Source organism: Pelophylax lessonae (genome assembly GCF_965119305.1).
Source record: "Pelophylax lessonae genome assembly, chromosome: 13".
NCBI classification, from domain to species: domain Eukaryota; kingdom Metazoa; phylum Chordata; class Amphibia; order Anura; family Ranidae; genus Pelophylax; species Pelophylax lessonae.
In genome coordinates, this window is record NC_138780.1 from 200,567,697 (window position 1) to 200,581,286 (window position 13,590).

The following is a 13,590-nucleotide window of genomic DNA, read 5'->3' on the forward strand; positions in this document are numbered from 1 at the left end:
GGCAGTAGGGGAGGGGTCAGTCTATGTAGGGTAGATAGGTGGGCAGGCAGTAGGGGAGGGGCAGTCTATGTAGGGTAGATAGGTGGGCAGGCAGTAGGGGAGGGGCAGTCTATGTAGATTAGATAGGTGGGCAGGCAGTAGGGGAGGGGTCAGTCTATGTAGGGTAGATAGGTGGGCAGGCAGTAGGGGAGGGGCAGTCTATGTATGGTAGATAGGTGGGCAGTCAGTAGAGGAGGGGCAGTCTATGTAGGGTAGATAGGTGGGCAGGCAGAAGGGGAGGGGTCAGTCTATGTAGGGTAGATAGGTGGGCAGGCAGTAGGGGAGGGGCACTCTATGTAGGGTAGATAGGTGGGCAGGCAGTAGGGGCGGGGTCAGGAGCCGGGCACAGCTGGCAGAGGGGCGGGCTCTTTCTCTCTCTCTCCCCGGACTCGGGGGAGGGGCGCTCCGGCTCTCCGTCTCTCCGCACTTCCTCGGTGAACTTGTCCGGAGTGGCCGGGGCTCTCCGCCGTCCTGGGAGGACCCTCCGCCGCCCCCCGGTCCCCCTCCTCCTCCAATGGCGGGACACGAGTGGGATGATTGGTTCCAGAGAGAGGAGCTCATCGGACAAATCAGCGACATCAGAGTGCAGAACCTGCAAGGTACGAGAAACCCCTCCCATCTACTACATACCGGGGGGGCAGACACGCCCCCTGCTCTGTTACTGGGGGTCTCAGCATTATGGGGGATCCTAAAATCCTGGAGGTTTCATCTTCCTGGGGGTCAAAACATCCTGGGGGTCTTATGATTATGGGGGTCTCATTGTTCTGGGGGGGTCCCATCATTATGGGGGTCTCATTGTTCTGGGGGGGTCCCATCATTATGGGGGTCTCATTATCTTGGGGGAGTTATCATCACGGGGGTCCCATCGTTCTGGGGGAGATATCATCCTGGGGGGGTTATATCATTCTGGGGGTCCCATCATCCTGATGGTCTCATCATTATGGGGGGTCTCATCATCTTGGGGTAATTATCATCTTGGGGATCCCATCGTTCTGGGGGAGATATTATCCTGGGGGGGGGGGGGGGTTATATCATTCTGGGGGTCTCATCATCTTGGTAGAGTTATCCTGGGGGTTCCATCGTTCTGGGGGTCTCATCATTATGGGGGGTCTCATTATCTTGGGGTAATTATCATCCTGGGGGTCTCATCATCCTGGGGGTCTCATCATCTTGGGGGAAGTTATCATCCTGGGGGGGTCATATCATCCTGGGGGTCTCATCGTTATGGGGGTCTCATCATCTTGGGGGAGTTATCCTGGGGGTGTCATATCATCCTGGGGGTCCCATCATTCTGGGGGTCCCATCATCTTGGGGGAGTTATTATCCTGGGGATGGGGGTGGGGGGTTTTCTCCTGGTCCTCAGCTTAGAACCCACCTGTAGCTGTCTGGATCTACAAAGCCGACATTGCAGTCATTTTGATTCTTGTAGTTCTCCAACCCCCTAACCCTGTTCTGTGGTGGAACTACAAGTCCCAGCATTCACCTACATGGCTGTAATACAACTCTTAGGATGAGCTCACAGTGTTATCTCTGAACCACAAGTCCCAGCATGACCTGGTAACTCATTGCTTTGCAGCTCCACATCTGTCGAAAGGCTAAAGCGGTCCTTTAAAGTCCCTGTATGGCTGATGGGGAACTACAAGTCCCAGCATTCACCTACATGGCTGTAATACAACTCTTTGGATGAGCTCACATCGTTATCTCTGAACCACAAGTCCCAGCATGCCCTGGTTACTTATTGCTTTGCAGCTCCACATCTGTTGAAAGGCTAAAGCGGTCCTTTAAAGTCCCTGTATGGCTGATGGGGAACTACAAGTCCCAGCATAGCCTTTACTGTTATGTGCAACCACCAATGAGCTCACAGGAACTACAAGCCGCAGCATGCCTCGCTCCTCTCTGTCTCCTAACTGCTTTGTTCATCTGCAGCTTGCAAAACATGTGATGTTGGACTACAGGTACCAGCATGCCTGCCAGCTCTGAGAACCCCAGGGGTAAGAGGTGCTCAGCAGCCTGAGGCCTTCCAGCATTCTGCGTGCTCTCCATGAGAAAGAGGTTGCTGCCTTTGCTTTACTAGGCATGCTGGCACTAGTAGTTCCACAGGAGCTACAGAGCCAGCCACACATTTAATTCCTGCAGAAGGAGAAAGCTCCCCTGTCAGTCACTGTGCTTTTCTGCAGGCTGTCACCAGCTTGGGGGGCATGCTTGTACTTGTAGTCCTACACTAGCTCAGAGGGGCATGCTTGTACTTGTAAACCCACACCAGCTCAGGGGGGCATGCTTGTACTTGTAGTCCCACACCAGTTCAGGGGGCATGCTTGCATTTGTAGTCCCACACCAGCTCAGGGGGGCATGCTTGTACTTGTAGTCCCACACCAGCTCAGGGGGCATGCCTGCACTTGTAGTCCCACACCAGCTCAGGGGGGGCATGCTTGTACTTGTAGTCCCACACTAGCTCAGGGGGGCATGCTTGTACTTGTAGTCCCACACTAGCTCAGGGGGGCATGCTTGTACTTGTAGTCCCACACTAGCTCAGGGGGGCATGCTTGTACTTGTAGTCCCACACCAGCTCAGGGGGGGCATGCTTGTACTTGTAGTCCCACACTAGCTCAGGGGGGCATGCTTGTACTTGTAATCCCACACCAGTTCAGGGGGCATGCTTGCACTTGTAGTCCCACACCAGCTCAGGGGAATGCTTGTACTTGTAGTCCCACACTAGCTCAGGGGGGGCATGCTTGTACTTGTAGTCCCACACTAGCTCAGGGGGGCATGCTTGTACTTGTAGTCCCACACCAGCTCAGGGGGCATGCTTGCACTTGTAGTCCCACACCAGCTCAGGGGAATGCTTGCACTTGTAGTCCCACACCAGCTTAGGGGACATGCTTGTACTTATATTCCCACACTAGCTCAGGGAGGCATGCTTACACTTGTAGTCCCACACCAGCTCAGGGGGGCATGCTTGTACTTGTAGTCCCACACCAGCCACACTTGCAAACATCATTGGGACTTGTCAGTTATTACCCAAAGTGTCCGTCTCCTGTATATTGTTACATAGAATGCTGTGTTACAGTCCTCAGGTATAGAATGTATTTATGTAGAGCTCAATTTTTATCTTTGGATAATGTATGGAAGATGTTTGCAACTAACAAGGTCAGCTGTGGCCCTTCATGTCACCAAGGGGCCACACATAACGTTCACTGCTAGAGGGCACAGGCTGTGCTACAGGTGTGGCTGGAGATTGGATAAATGCTGCAGGATACAGTCAGAGACTAGAAACATGTAACACGAGACTGCTAGAGATCACTGTCATTGCCGCAGGCTAGAGATCGCTGCTGCCGCAGCCTAGAGATCACTGCCATCACCGCCTAGAGATCACTGCCATCACCGCCTAGAGATCACTGCCATCGCCGTCTAGAGATCACTGCCATCACCGCCTAGAGATCACTGCCATCACCGCCTAGAGATCACTGCCATCGCCGTCTAGAGATCACTGCCATCACCGCCTAGAGATCACTGCCATCGCCGCCTAGAGATCACTGCCATCACCGCCTAGAGATCACTGCCATCGCCGTCTAGAGATCACTGCCATCACAGGCTAGAGATCACTGCCATCGCCACCTAGAGATCACTGCCATCGCCGTCTAGAGATCACTGCCACCGCAGGCTAGAGATCACTGCCATCGCCACCTAGAGATCACTGCCATCACCGCCTAGAGATCACTGCCATCACTGCCTAGAGATCACTGCCATCACCGCCTAGAGATCACTGCCACCGCAGGCTAGAGATCACTGCCATCGCCACCTAGAGATCACTGCCATCACCGCCTAGAGATCACTGCCATCACAGGCTAGAGATCACTGCCATCGCCACCTAGAGATTACTGCCATCACCGCCTAGAGATCACTGCCATCACCGCCTAGAGATCACTGCCATCACAGGCTAGAGATCACTGCCACCGCAGGCTAGAGATCACTGCCATCGCCACCTAGAGATCACTGCCACCGCAGGCTAGAGATCACTGCCATCGCCACCTAGAGATCACTGCCATCACTGCCTAGAGATCACTGCCATCGCCACCTAGAGATCACTGCCATCACCGCCTAGAGATCACTGCCATCACAGGCTAGAGATCACTGCCACCGCAGGCTAGAGATCACTGCCATCGCCACCTAGAGATCACTGCCATCACTGCCTAGAGATCACTGCCATCACAGCCTAGAGATCACTGCCATCACCGCCTAGAGATCACTGCCATCACAGGCTAGAGATCACTGCCACCGCAGGCTAGAGATCACTGCCATCGCCACCTAGAGATCACTGCCATCGCCACCTAGAGATCACTGCCATCACTGCCTAGAGATCACTGCCATCACCGCCTAGAGATCACTGCCATCACAAGCTAGAGATCACTGCCACCGCAGGCTTTAGATCACTGCCATCGCCACCTAGAGATCACTGCCATCACAGCCTAGAGATCACTGCCATCACCGCCTAGAGATCACTGCCATCACCGCCTAGAGATCACTGCCATCACAGGCTAGAGATCACTGCCACCGCAGGCTAGAGATCACTGCCATCGCCACCTAGAGATCACTGCCATCGCCACCTAGAGATCACTGCCATCACTGCCTAGAGATCACTGCCATCACCGCCTAGAGATCACTGCCATCACAAGCTAGAGATCACTGCCACCGCAGGCTAGAGATCACTGCCATCACCGCCTAGAGATCACTGCCATCACTGCCTAGAGATCACTGCCATCACAGGCTAGAGATCACTGCCATCACAAGCTAGAGATCACTGCCACCGCAGGCTAGAGATCACTGCCATCACCGCCTAGAGATCACTGCCATCACAGGCTAGAGATCACTGCCATCGCCGCCTAGAGATCACTGCCATCACTGCCTAGAGATCACTGCCATCACAAGCTAGAGATCACTGCCATCACAAGCTAGAGATCACTGCCATCACCGCCTAGAGATCACTGCCATCACCGCCTAGAGATCACTGCCATCACAAGCTAGAGATCACTGCCATCGCCGCCTAGAGATCACTGCCACCGCAGGTTAGAGATCACTGCCACCGCAGGCTAGAGATCACTGCCACCGCAGCCTAGAGATCACTGCCACCGCAGCCTAGAGATCACTGCCACCGCAGGCTAGAGATCACTGCCATCGCCGCCCATTTTCAATATCAGCACTCTGACTAATGACTACCGGTGTCCGGGGGCCACATAGGGAGCACAAAAGGGCCGCATGGGGTGCTTGGAGAATGAAGACATGCTACAGGGGACATGCAATATGAGACTGCCAGAGATCAGTGATGGGGTGCTTGGAGACTGAAGATATGCTTACTGGTGATAGTTGGAGACTGGTCGCATGCAATATGAGACTGCCAGAGATCAGTCATGGGGTGCTTGGAGACTCAAGACATGCTACAGGAGATAGTTGGAGACTGGTTGCATGCAATATGAGACTGATGATTCGTCCTGCAAATCATTTGTACTGTCACAGTACTGAGCTGTTTTTGGTGTGCCGTGGTGGAAATATGGTGGCCAATCAACTGGTGGATGATAAGTGAGCTTCCTGGTGGATGTTAGGTGAGCTTCCTGGTGGATGCTAGGTGAGCTTCCTGGTGGATGCGAGGTGAGCTTCCTGGTGGATGCGAGGTGAGCTTCCTGGTGGATGCGAGGTGAGCTTCCTGGTGGATGCGAGGTGAGCTTCCTGGTGGATGCTGGGTGAGCTTCCTGGTGGATGCGAGGTGAGCTTCCTGGTGGATGCGAGGTGAGCTTCCTGGTGGATGCGAGGTGAGCTTCCTGGTAGATGCTAGGTGAGCTTCCTGGTGGATGCTGGGTGAGCTTCCTGGTGGATGCGAGGTGAGCTTCCTGGTAGATGCTAGGTGAGCTTCCTAGTGGATGCTAGGTGACCTTCCTGGTGGATGCTAGGTGAGCTTCCTGGTGGATGCGAGGGGAGCTTCCTGGTGGATGCTAGGTGAGCTTCCTGGTGGATGCTAGGTGAGCTTCCTGGTGGATGCTAGGTGAGCTTCCTGGTGGATGCTAGGGGAGCTTCCTGGTGGATGTTAGGTGAGCTTCCTGGTGGATGCTAGGTGAGCTTCCTGGTGGATGCTAGGTGAGCTTCCTGGTGGATGCTAGGGGAGCTTCCTAGTGGATGCTAGGTGACCTTCCTGGTGGATGCTAGGTGAGCTTCCTGGTGGATGCTAGGTGAGCTTCCTTTTGGATGCTAGGTGAGCTTCCTTTTGGATGCTAGGTGAGCTTCCTGGTGGACGCTAAGTGAGCTTCCTGGTGGACGCTAGGTGAGCTTCCTGGTGCGACGCTAGGTGAGCTTCCTGGTGGACGCTAAGTGAGCTTCCTGGTGGACGCTGGGTGAGCTTCCTGGTGGACGCTGGGTGAGCTTCCTGGTGGATGCGAGGTGAGCTTCCTGGTGGATGCCGCAGATTTAAACCTCAGGAACCTTTTTCATGAAACCTTTGCCGTTGTGTTCTCAGGTTTGAGCCATTATGAGGGGATTCCTCTCTTCCCTTTCTTGGCCATGAAAACCTAAAACAAGTCAGTTGGAGGCCTTTATAAAGACCAGGGCCTGGCCAAAGGGTTGGCAGAAGAGGTGGCCGCCTTGGGGGCTTTAGCAGTAAGGAGCCATTAAAGGGGGAAGGACCTGCGACGCTTGGCTGCTGCAGTAGTTTGCATCTCATGTAGGGGGCGCACTGTGACCTTTTTGCCTCAGGGTTCTGGAGGACCTTTTTCGGCATCGCTGAAGAAGTACAAGTTAATGGGTGACCCATCAGGTGTGACCTATACCTGAAATGTCAGCTCTGGGCAGGATGACCTTTTAAAGTCACAGCAGGTCGATGGGGCGATTCCATTCTGCGATGTCTGACATTTGAAGAATATCCGGGGACATGGAGGGTGACGTCCAATGTTCTCATCAGAGAGAGTTACAAAATGTTAGTTAGAGTTTCTCTGAAAAACGCTACTTCAGAAAATGCAGAGGTGAAGGGAACCCCTCCCTTAGGCTGGGTTCACCCCTATGCGTGTCAGGAACGCACGCAAAATTGCACGCTTGACATGTACAGAAACGCAATGCTCTGTAGCAGACACAGGGGGTGCTGTTCATTTAGCACCATCTGGTTCAGTGCGGCAAAATTTTACAAAAGGGTTGGGGCCTCTTTCCTCGTAATTCTCACGGTTAGGGCAGCGCCTTGTAATTAACCACTTTACCACCGGAGGATTTTGCTGTCTTACGTCCAGGCCACTTTTTGCGATTCGGCGCTGTGTGACTTTAACTGACAATTGCGCGGTCATGCAATGCCATACCCAAACGAAATTTACGTCCTTTTTTTCCCACAAACAGAGCTTTCTTTTGGTGGTATTTGATCACCTGTGCGATTTTCATTTTTTTGCGATATTAATTAAAAAATGCGACAATTTTGAAAAAATAACAATATTTTTCTACTTTGACAGTTAAAAAATATCCAATATATTCAATTTTTGTCATATATTTAGGCCAAAATGTATTTAGCTACATGTCTTTGACAAAAAAATTCTCAATGAGCGTATTTTTAACCGCTTTATGACCGGAAGGTTTTACCCCATTCCTGACCAGGCCATATTTTGCGATTCGGCACTGCGTTAATTTAACGGACAATTGCGCGGTCGTGCAACGCTGTACCCAAATTAAATTTATGTTCTTTTTTCCCCACAAACAGAACTTTCTTTTGGTGGTATTTGATCACCTGTGCGATTTTTACTTTTTGCGCTATAAACAAAAAAAGAGCGACAATTTTGAAAAAACAACAATATGTTTCACATTTTTTTATATACAAATTCCCCCCCCCCCCCCCCCCCCAAAAAATGTAAAAATCTAATTTTTTTTTTAAATTTTTGGCCAATTTGTTTTCTGCTACATATGTTTGGTAAAAAAAAAATCGCAATAAGCGTATTTTGATTGGTTTGCGCAAAAGTTATTGTGTTTACTAAGGGAAAGATTTCTGTCATTTTTGGTGTTTTTTTTTTTTTAACACGTAATGGCGGCGATCTGCGATTTTTTTTTTTTTTTGCGGGACTGCGACATTGCGGCGGACAGATCGGACCCTTGACTGACATTTTTGACACTTTTGGGGGTACCAGTGACATTACTGCAGTAATCAGTGCTATACATATGGACTGTCACTTGGGAGATCTGCCCGCTTTGTTTACACAAGCGGGCGGATTTTCTCACTCGATCCCCAACGATCGGGGAAGAGCGGCGGTGATCACCTCCTCTCCTCCCCTGGCCCGACTCCCGCTGTGTCTGAATACAGTGGGAGCGAGCCTCCGGCGGCGCGCGCGCCGCCGCCGAGAGAGGGAATTGTCTGGTGACGTAGGTCTACGTCGCCAGACAATAACTAACCACTTTGCCGCAGTACAGTCAACGTGACTGGTCAGCAAGTGGTTAATAGGCTGTCCTGCATGCGCCTGCACACGCTTACATGTAAACCAAGACCTAAGCGCTGTTCACACTTGTGCTACTTTGAACACACAAAGTCACAAGACAAGTTGCAGCCCATGTATTTCAATGTAAAGCCACTCAAATCTGTGCCACTTAAGGACCGGGCCTATTTCTGACACTTGTTCTTTACAAGTATAAAATCAGTATTCTTTGCTAGAAAATTACTTAGAACCCTCAAACATTATATATGTGTATGTGTGTGTATATATATATATTTTTTAGAAAAGACTCTGGAGAATAAAATGGCGGTCGTTGCAATATTTTTTGGCACACAGTATTTGCACAGCGGTCTTTTAAACGCAATTTTTTGTTTGGAAAAAAATACATTTCACTGCATTTAAAAAAACGAAACCGTAAAGTTAGCCCAATGTTTTTCTATAATGTGAAAGATGATGTCACACCGAGTAAATAGATACCCAACATGTCACACTTCAACATATCGCTAAGATATGAGCGCCGGCCCAAAGAAAGGCTCCCGGGCAGGGAGGAGATAATAAGTCTCTGTAGTAGCAGCAGACAGACTGAGCGCTCATATCTGACCCTAGCATTCAGGACCGATATCTGGCAAGTTTTGCAACTCAAGCGCTGTTCTTAGCGATTTATACAATATCAAGAATTGTTGATGGGCAGAAGGCGTTGTTTTACCCCTCTGGAACACTGGGTGTCATTGTGAGGGTGTCCTTTCACACAGGTGTCATTGTAGGGGCGGGGTTCCTTCACACGGGCGTCATTGGGGGGGGGGATCTTTTCACACGGGCGTCATGGGGGGGGAGCGGGTGGTTCTTTCACACAGGCATCATGGGGGGGGGTTCTTTCACACGGGTGTCATGGGGGGACTATTCACATGGGCGTCATTGTGGGGGGGGGGTCCATTCACACGGGCGTCATTGTGGGGGGGGGGGTTTCACATAGGCGACATGGGGGGGGGGTCTTTCACACTGGTGTCATTGTGGCGGGGGTCCTTTCACACGGGCGTCATGCGGGGGTCCTTTCACACGGGCGTCATCGGGGGGGGGGGGGTCTTTTCACACGGGTGTCATTGTGGGGGGGTCCTTTCACACGGGCGTCATGGGGGGGTCCTTTCACACGGGCATCATCGGGGGGGGGGGGGTTCACACTGATGTCATTGTGGGGGGGGGGTCCTTTAACACGGGCGTCATCAGGGGGGGGGGTCTTTTCACACGGGTGTCATTGTGGGGGGGGGTCCTTTTACACAGGCATCATCAGGGGGGGGGTCCTTTCACACGGGTGTCATCAGGGGGGTTCTTTCACACAGGCATCATCGGGGGGGTCCTTTTCACATGGGCGTCATTGGGGGGGTTCTCTCATACGGGCGTCATCATGGAGGGGGGGTCTTTCATTCTGGCATCATCTGGGGGGGGTGTGCTTTCACACGGGTGTCAAGGGGGGGTTCTTTTCACACGGGCGTCATCGTGGATGGTGTTCTTTTACACGGGTGTCTTCGGGGGGGGGGATGTTCTTTCACACAGGCGTCATGGGGGGTCCTTTCACACGGGGTAATCATCAGGGGGGGTTCTTTCACGCGGGTGTCATTGGTTCATTCACCAGACAATCTGATACAGGTCACATCAGGTTACACTTCAGTTCACTTTCCATCCCGCTTTTACGATGTTTATTTTAGTTGTTGAATAAACTGATCATAGAAAATATAAACAAATATCGCACAGGATTGTGTGATGGCTGCCATATGCATAACTCGCTGAAATGCGCTAAATGCTCCTTTCATATTTATGCGACCTAAAAGTCGTGCGATTTTGACAGGACTTGAAGCAATGCCTATGTCTATGGACCTCAAAACGCATTAAAATTGGCCTAAAGCAGTGCAGGGATTACTTTGAAGTCGCACAAATAGGAACGGTACTCATTGTAAATCATGGGGTACGACTTATAATGCGACTTTGCAGTCTCAAGTTACAGGACAAGTCGCACAAGTGTGAAAGGGGCCAAAATCCTGCCATAAAAAAAAAAAAAAAAAATGTGAATGGGAATGTACGTTCCTGAGCTTCATGATGTGTGAATGGAGCCTTAAAGTAAATGTAAACCTCAGACATGAAATCTGAACAAAGCATATCCCTTCTATAGTGTGTACTTGTCTCAGTCCAGAGCACTAAGTGTCATTTCTGTCTGCTGCCTCCTTCCTCTGCTATGCACAGATTTACCTGACCCCAAATAATAACAAGGTGAAAGGGGAGGAGCTCCAGCACACAGCCTGTGATTGACAGCCCTAGCTCTGTTCCTGTGTGTTGTGTAAAAGGGAGGGGGGTGTCCATTCCCTCCAATCAGTTCTCAATGCTCTCTTTACTGAGCTCTGCGAAGTGTAACATCCGCTCTCTCGCTCCCTGTTTTCTGACAGCTCAGAAAAACTGTATGAATTCTAGTCTTTAAACAGATGTAGAGAAGAGAAGACTGCAGATAAACAGGTACAATGTATGTAGGAGGATTTGTGTATCTCCTGAGGCCAGTGACTTCTCTGGGTATATAAGAGGGTTTACAACCACTTCATGACCACACTATAACCAAAAGATGGCTACAGCATGGCTCTCTCACTCTGATAGGGTGTCCAACAACATCCTCCCAGAACCACGCCCCCCACAAGCCTCCTGGGGTGGGCATCCAGCACGCTTAGTGATCGCTGTGTCCTTCAGTCAGCTGATCACAGGTCCAGGTAAAGAGCCAATCACAGCTGATTACATGTAAACAAACTTACCCATTATCAGCATTCCTATACAGCATGAGGAGAGGAGAGCCGGTAAGTGTGACTGGGGACATTTACACTGATAAGGTACTGCCAGGCAGTGCCCATTAGTCCTGCCTTACAGTGCCTATTAGTGCCCAACAGTGCTGCCAATCAGTGCCTCCTATCAGTGCCCTTTAGTGCTACCTATCAATGCTGCCTTTAAGTGCCCATCAGTGCCTCCTTACTAGTGACGCCTTTCAGTGCCACCTATCAGTGCCCATCAGGGCTGCTTATCAGTGCCCTTCAGTGCCTCCTTATCAGTGCCACCTATCATTGCCTCCTTATCAGTGCCACCAATCAGTGCCTTTTAGTGCCCATCAGTGTCGCCTATCAGTGCCCATCAGTGCCATTTATCAGTACCCATCAGTGCCGCCTATCAGTACCCATCAATGCTGCCCATCAGTGCTGCCTATTAGTGCCCATCAGTGCTGCTTATGAGTGCTGCCTATCAGTGCTTCCTTATCATTGCTGCCTATTAGTACCACCTATCATTGCCCATTAGTGCCTCCTCATCGATGCTCATCAGTGCCGCCTATTAGTGCCCATCAGTGCCGCCTATTAGTGCCCATCAGTGCTGCCTATTAGTGCCCATCAGTACTGCCTATTAGTGCCCATCAGTGCTGCTTATGAGTGCTGCCTATCAGTGCCTCCTTATCATTGCTGCCTATTAGTGCCACCTATCATTGCCCATCAGTGCCGCCTATCAGTACCCATCAGTGCCACCTATCAGTGCCCATCAGGGCTGCCTATTAGTGCCCATCAGTACTGCCTATCAGTGCCTCCTTATCATTGCTGCCTATTAGTGCCACCTATCATTGCCCATAAGTGCCTCCTCATCAATGCTCATCAGTGCAGCCTCATCAGTGAAGGAGAACAATTACTTGTTTGTTAAATTTTATAACAGAAACTAAGAAAAAGTTTTTATTTTTTTTATTTTCAGTCTTTTTTTAGCAAAAAATAAAACCCTACGGGTATTAGATACCACCATAAGAAAGCTCTATTTGTCCCCAAAAAAAAAAAATGATAAAAATATTTTATATGGGTACAGTGCATGACCGCGCAATCGTCATTCAAAGTGTGACAGCGCTGAAAGCTGAGAATTGGCCTGGGCAGGAAGGGGATGAAAATGCCCGGTATTGAAGGAGTTAATGAATTGATATTGCAAAAGGCCTCGATGGTAAGGTTTGTCTTTTTGCTGATGACACAAAGATATGTAACAGGGTTGATGTTCCTGGAGGGAAACGCCAAATGGAAAAGGATTTAGGAAAACTAGAAGAATGGTCAGAACTCTGGCAACTGAAATTTAATGTGGATAAGTGCAAGATAATGCACCTGGGGCGTAAAAACCCAAGGGCAGAATATAGAATATTTGACACAGTCCTGACCTCAGTATCTGAGGAAAGGGATTTAGGAGTAATTATTTCAGAAGACTTAAAGGTGGGAAGACAATGTAATAGAGCAGCACGAAATGCCAGCAGAATGCTTGGATGTATAGGGAGAGGTATAAGCAGTAGAAAGAGAGAAGTGCTTATGCCGCTGTACAGAACACTGGTGAGACCTCACTTGGAGTATTGTGCGCAGTACTGGAGGCCATATCTCCAGAAGGATATAGATACTCTAGAGAGAGTTCAGAGAAGAGCTACTAAACTAGTACATGGATTGCAGGAAAAAACTTACCAGGAAAGGTTAAAGGACCTTAACATGTATAGCTTGAAAGAAAGAAGAGACAGAGGGGATATGATAGAAACATTTAAATACATAAAGGGAATCAACTCGGTAAAGGAGGAGAGCATATTTAAAAGAAGAAAAACTACCACAAGAGGACACAGTTTTAAATTAGAGGGGCAAAGGTTTAAAAGTAATATGAGGAAGTATTACTTTACTGAGAGAGTAGTGGATGCATGGAATAACCTTCCTGCAGAAGTGGTAGCTGCAAATACAGTGAAGGAGTTTAAGCATGCATGGGATAGGCATAAGGCTATCCTTCATATAAGATAGGGCCAAGGACTATTCATAGGATTCAGATATATTGGGCAGACTAGATGGGCCAAATGGTTCTTATCTGCCGACACATTCTATGTTTCTATGATGATATGATCTCAGATTCCTGACACTTCCATGAATATTGTGTAATGTCTGATGATATAACGGTATAAAAGCAACAATGTATCAGATCTCTGGCAGGTAAAGGTCTGCGGGGCGCTCAGGCACAGTGCTGTGTATACAGTATCTCACAAAAGTAAGTACACCCCTCACATTTGTGTAAATCTTTTATTCTATCTTTTCATGTG

At 49.9% G+C, this 13,590-nt stretch overlaps 1 protein-coding gene across 2 annotated transcripts in view; it reads left to right on the forward strand.

The window, feature by feature from the left end:
• The first annotated feature begins 407 nt into the window (after positions 1-407).
• Positions 408-13,590, forward strand: part of CLMN (calmin) — a 188,018-nt gene continuing 174,835 nt past the window's right edge. For both annotated transcript variants that reach the window (XM_082275361.1, XM_082275362.1), the window contains exon 1: positions 408-638. In XM_082275361.1, the coding sequence (XP_082131487.1) occupies positions 554-638 (85 nt within the window). In that variant the 5' untranslated portion in view covers positions 408-553. The remainder of the gene's footprint in view (positions 639-13,590) is intronic.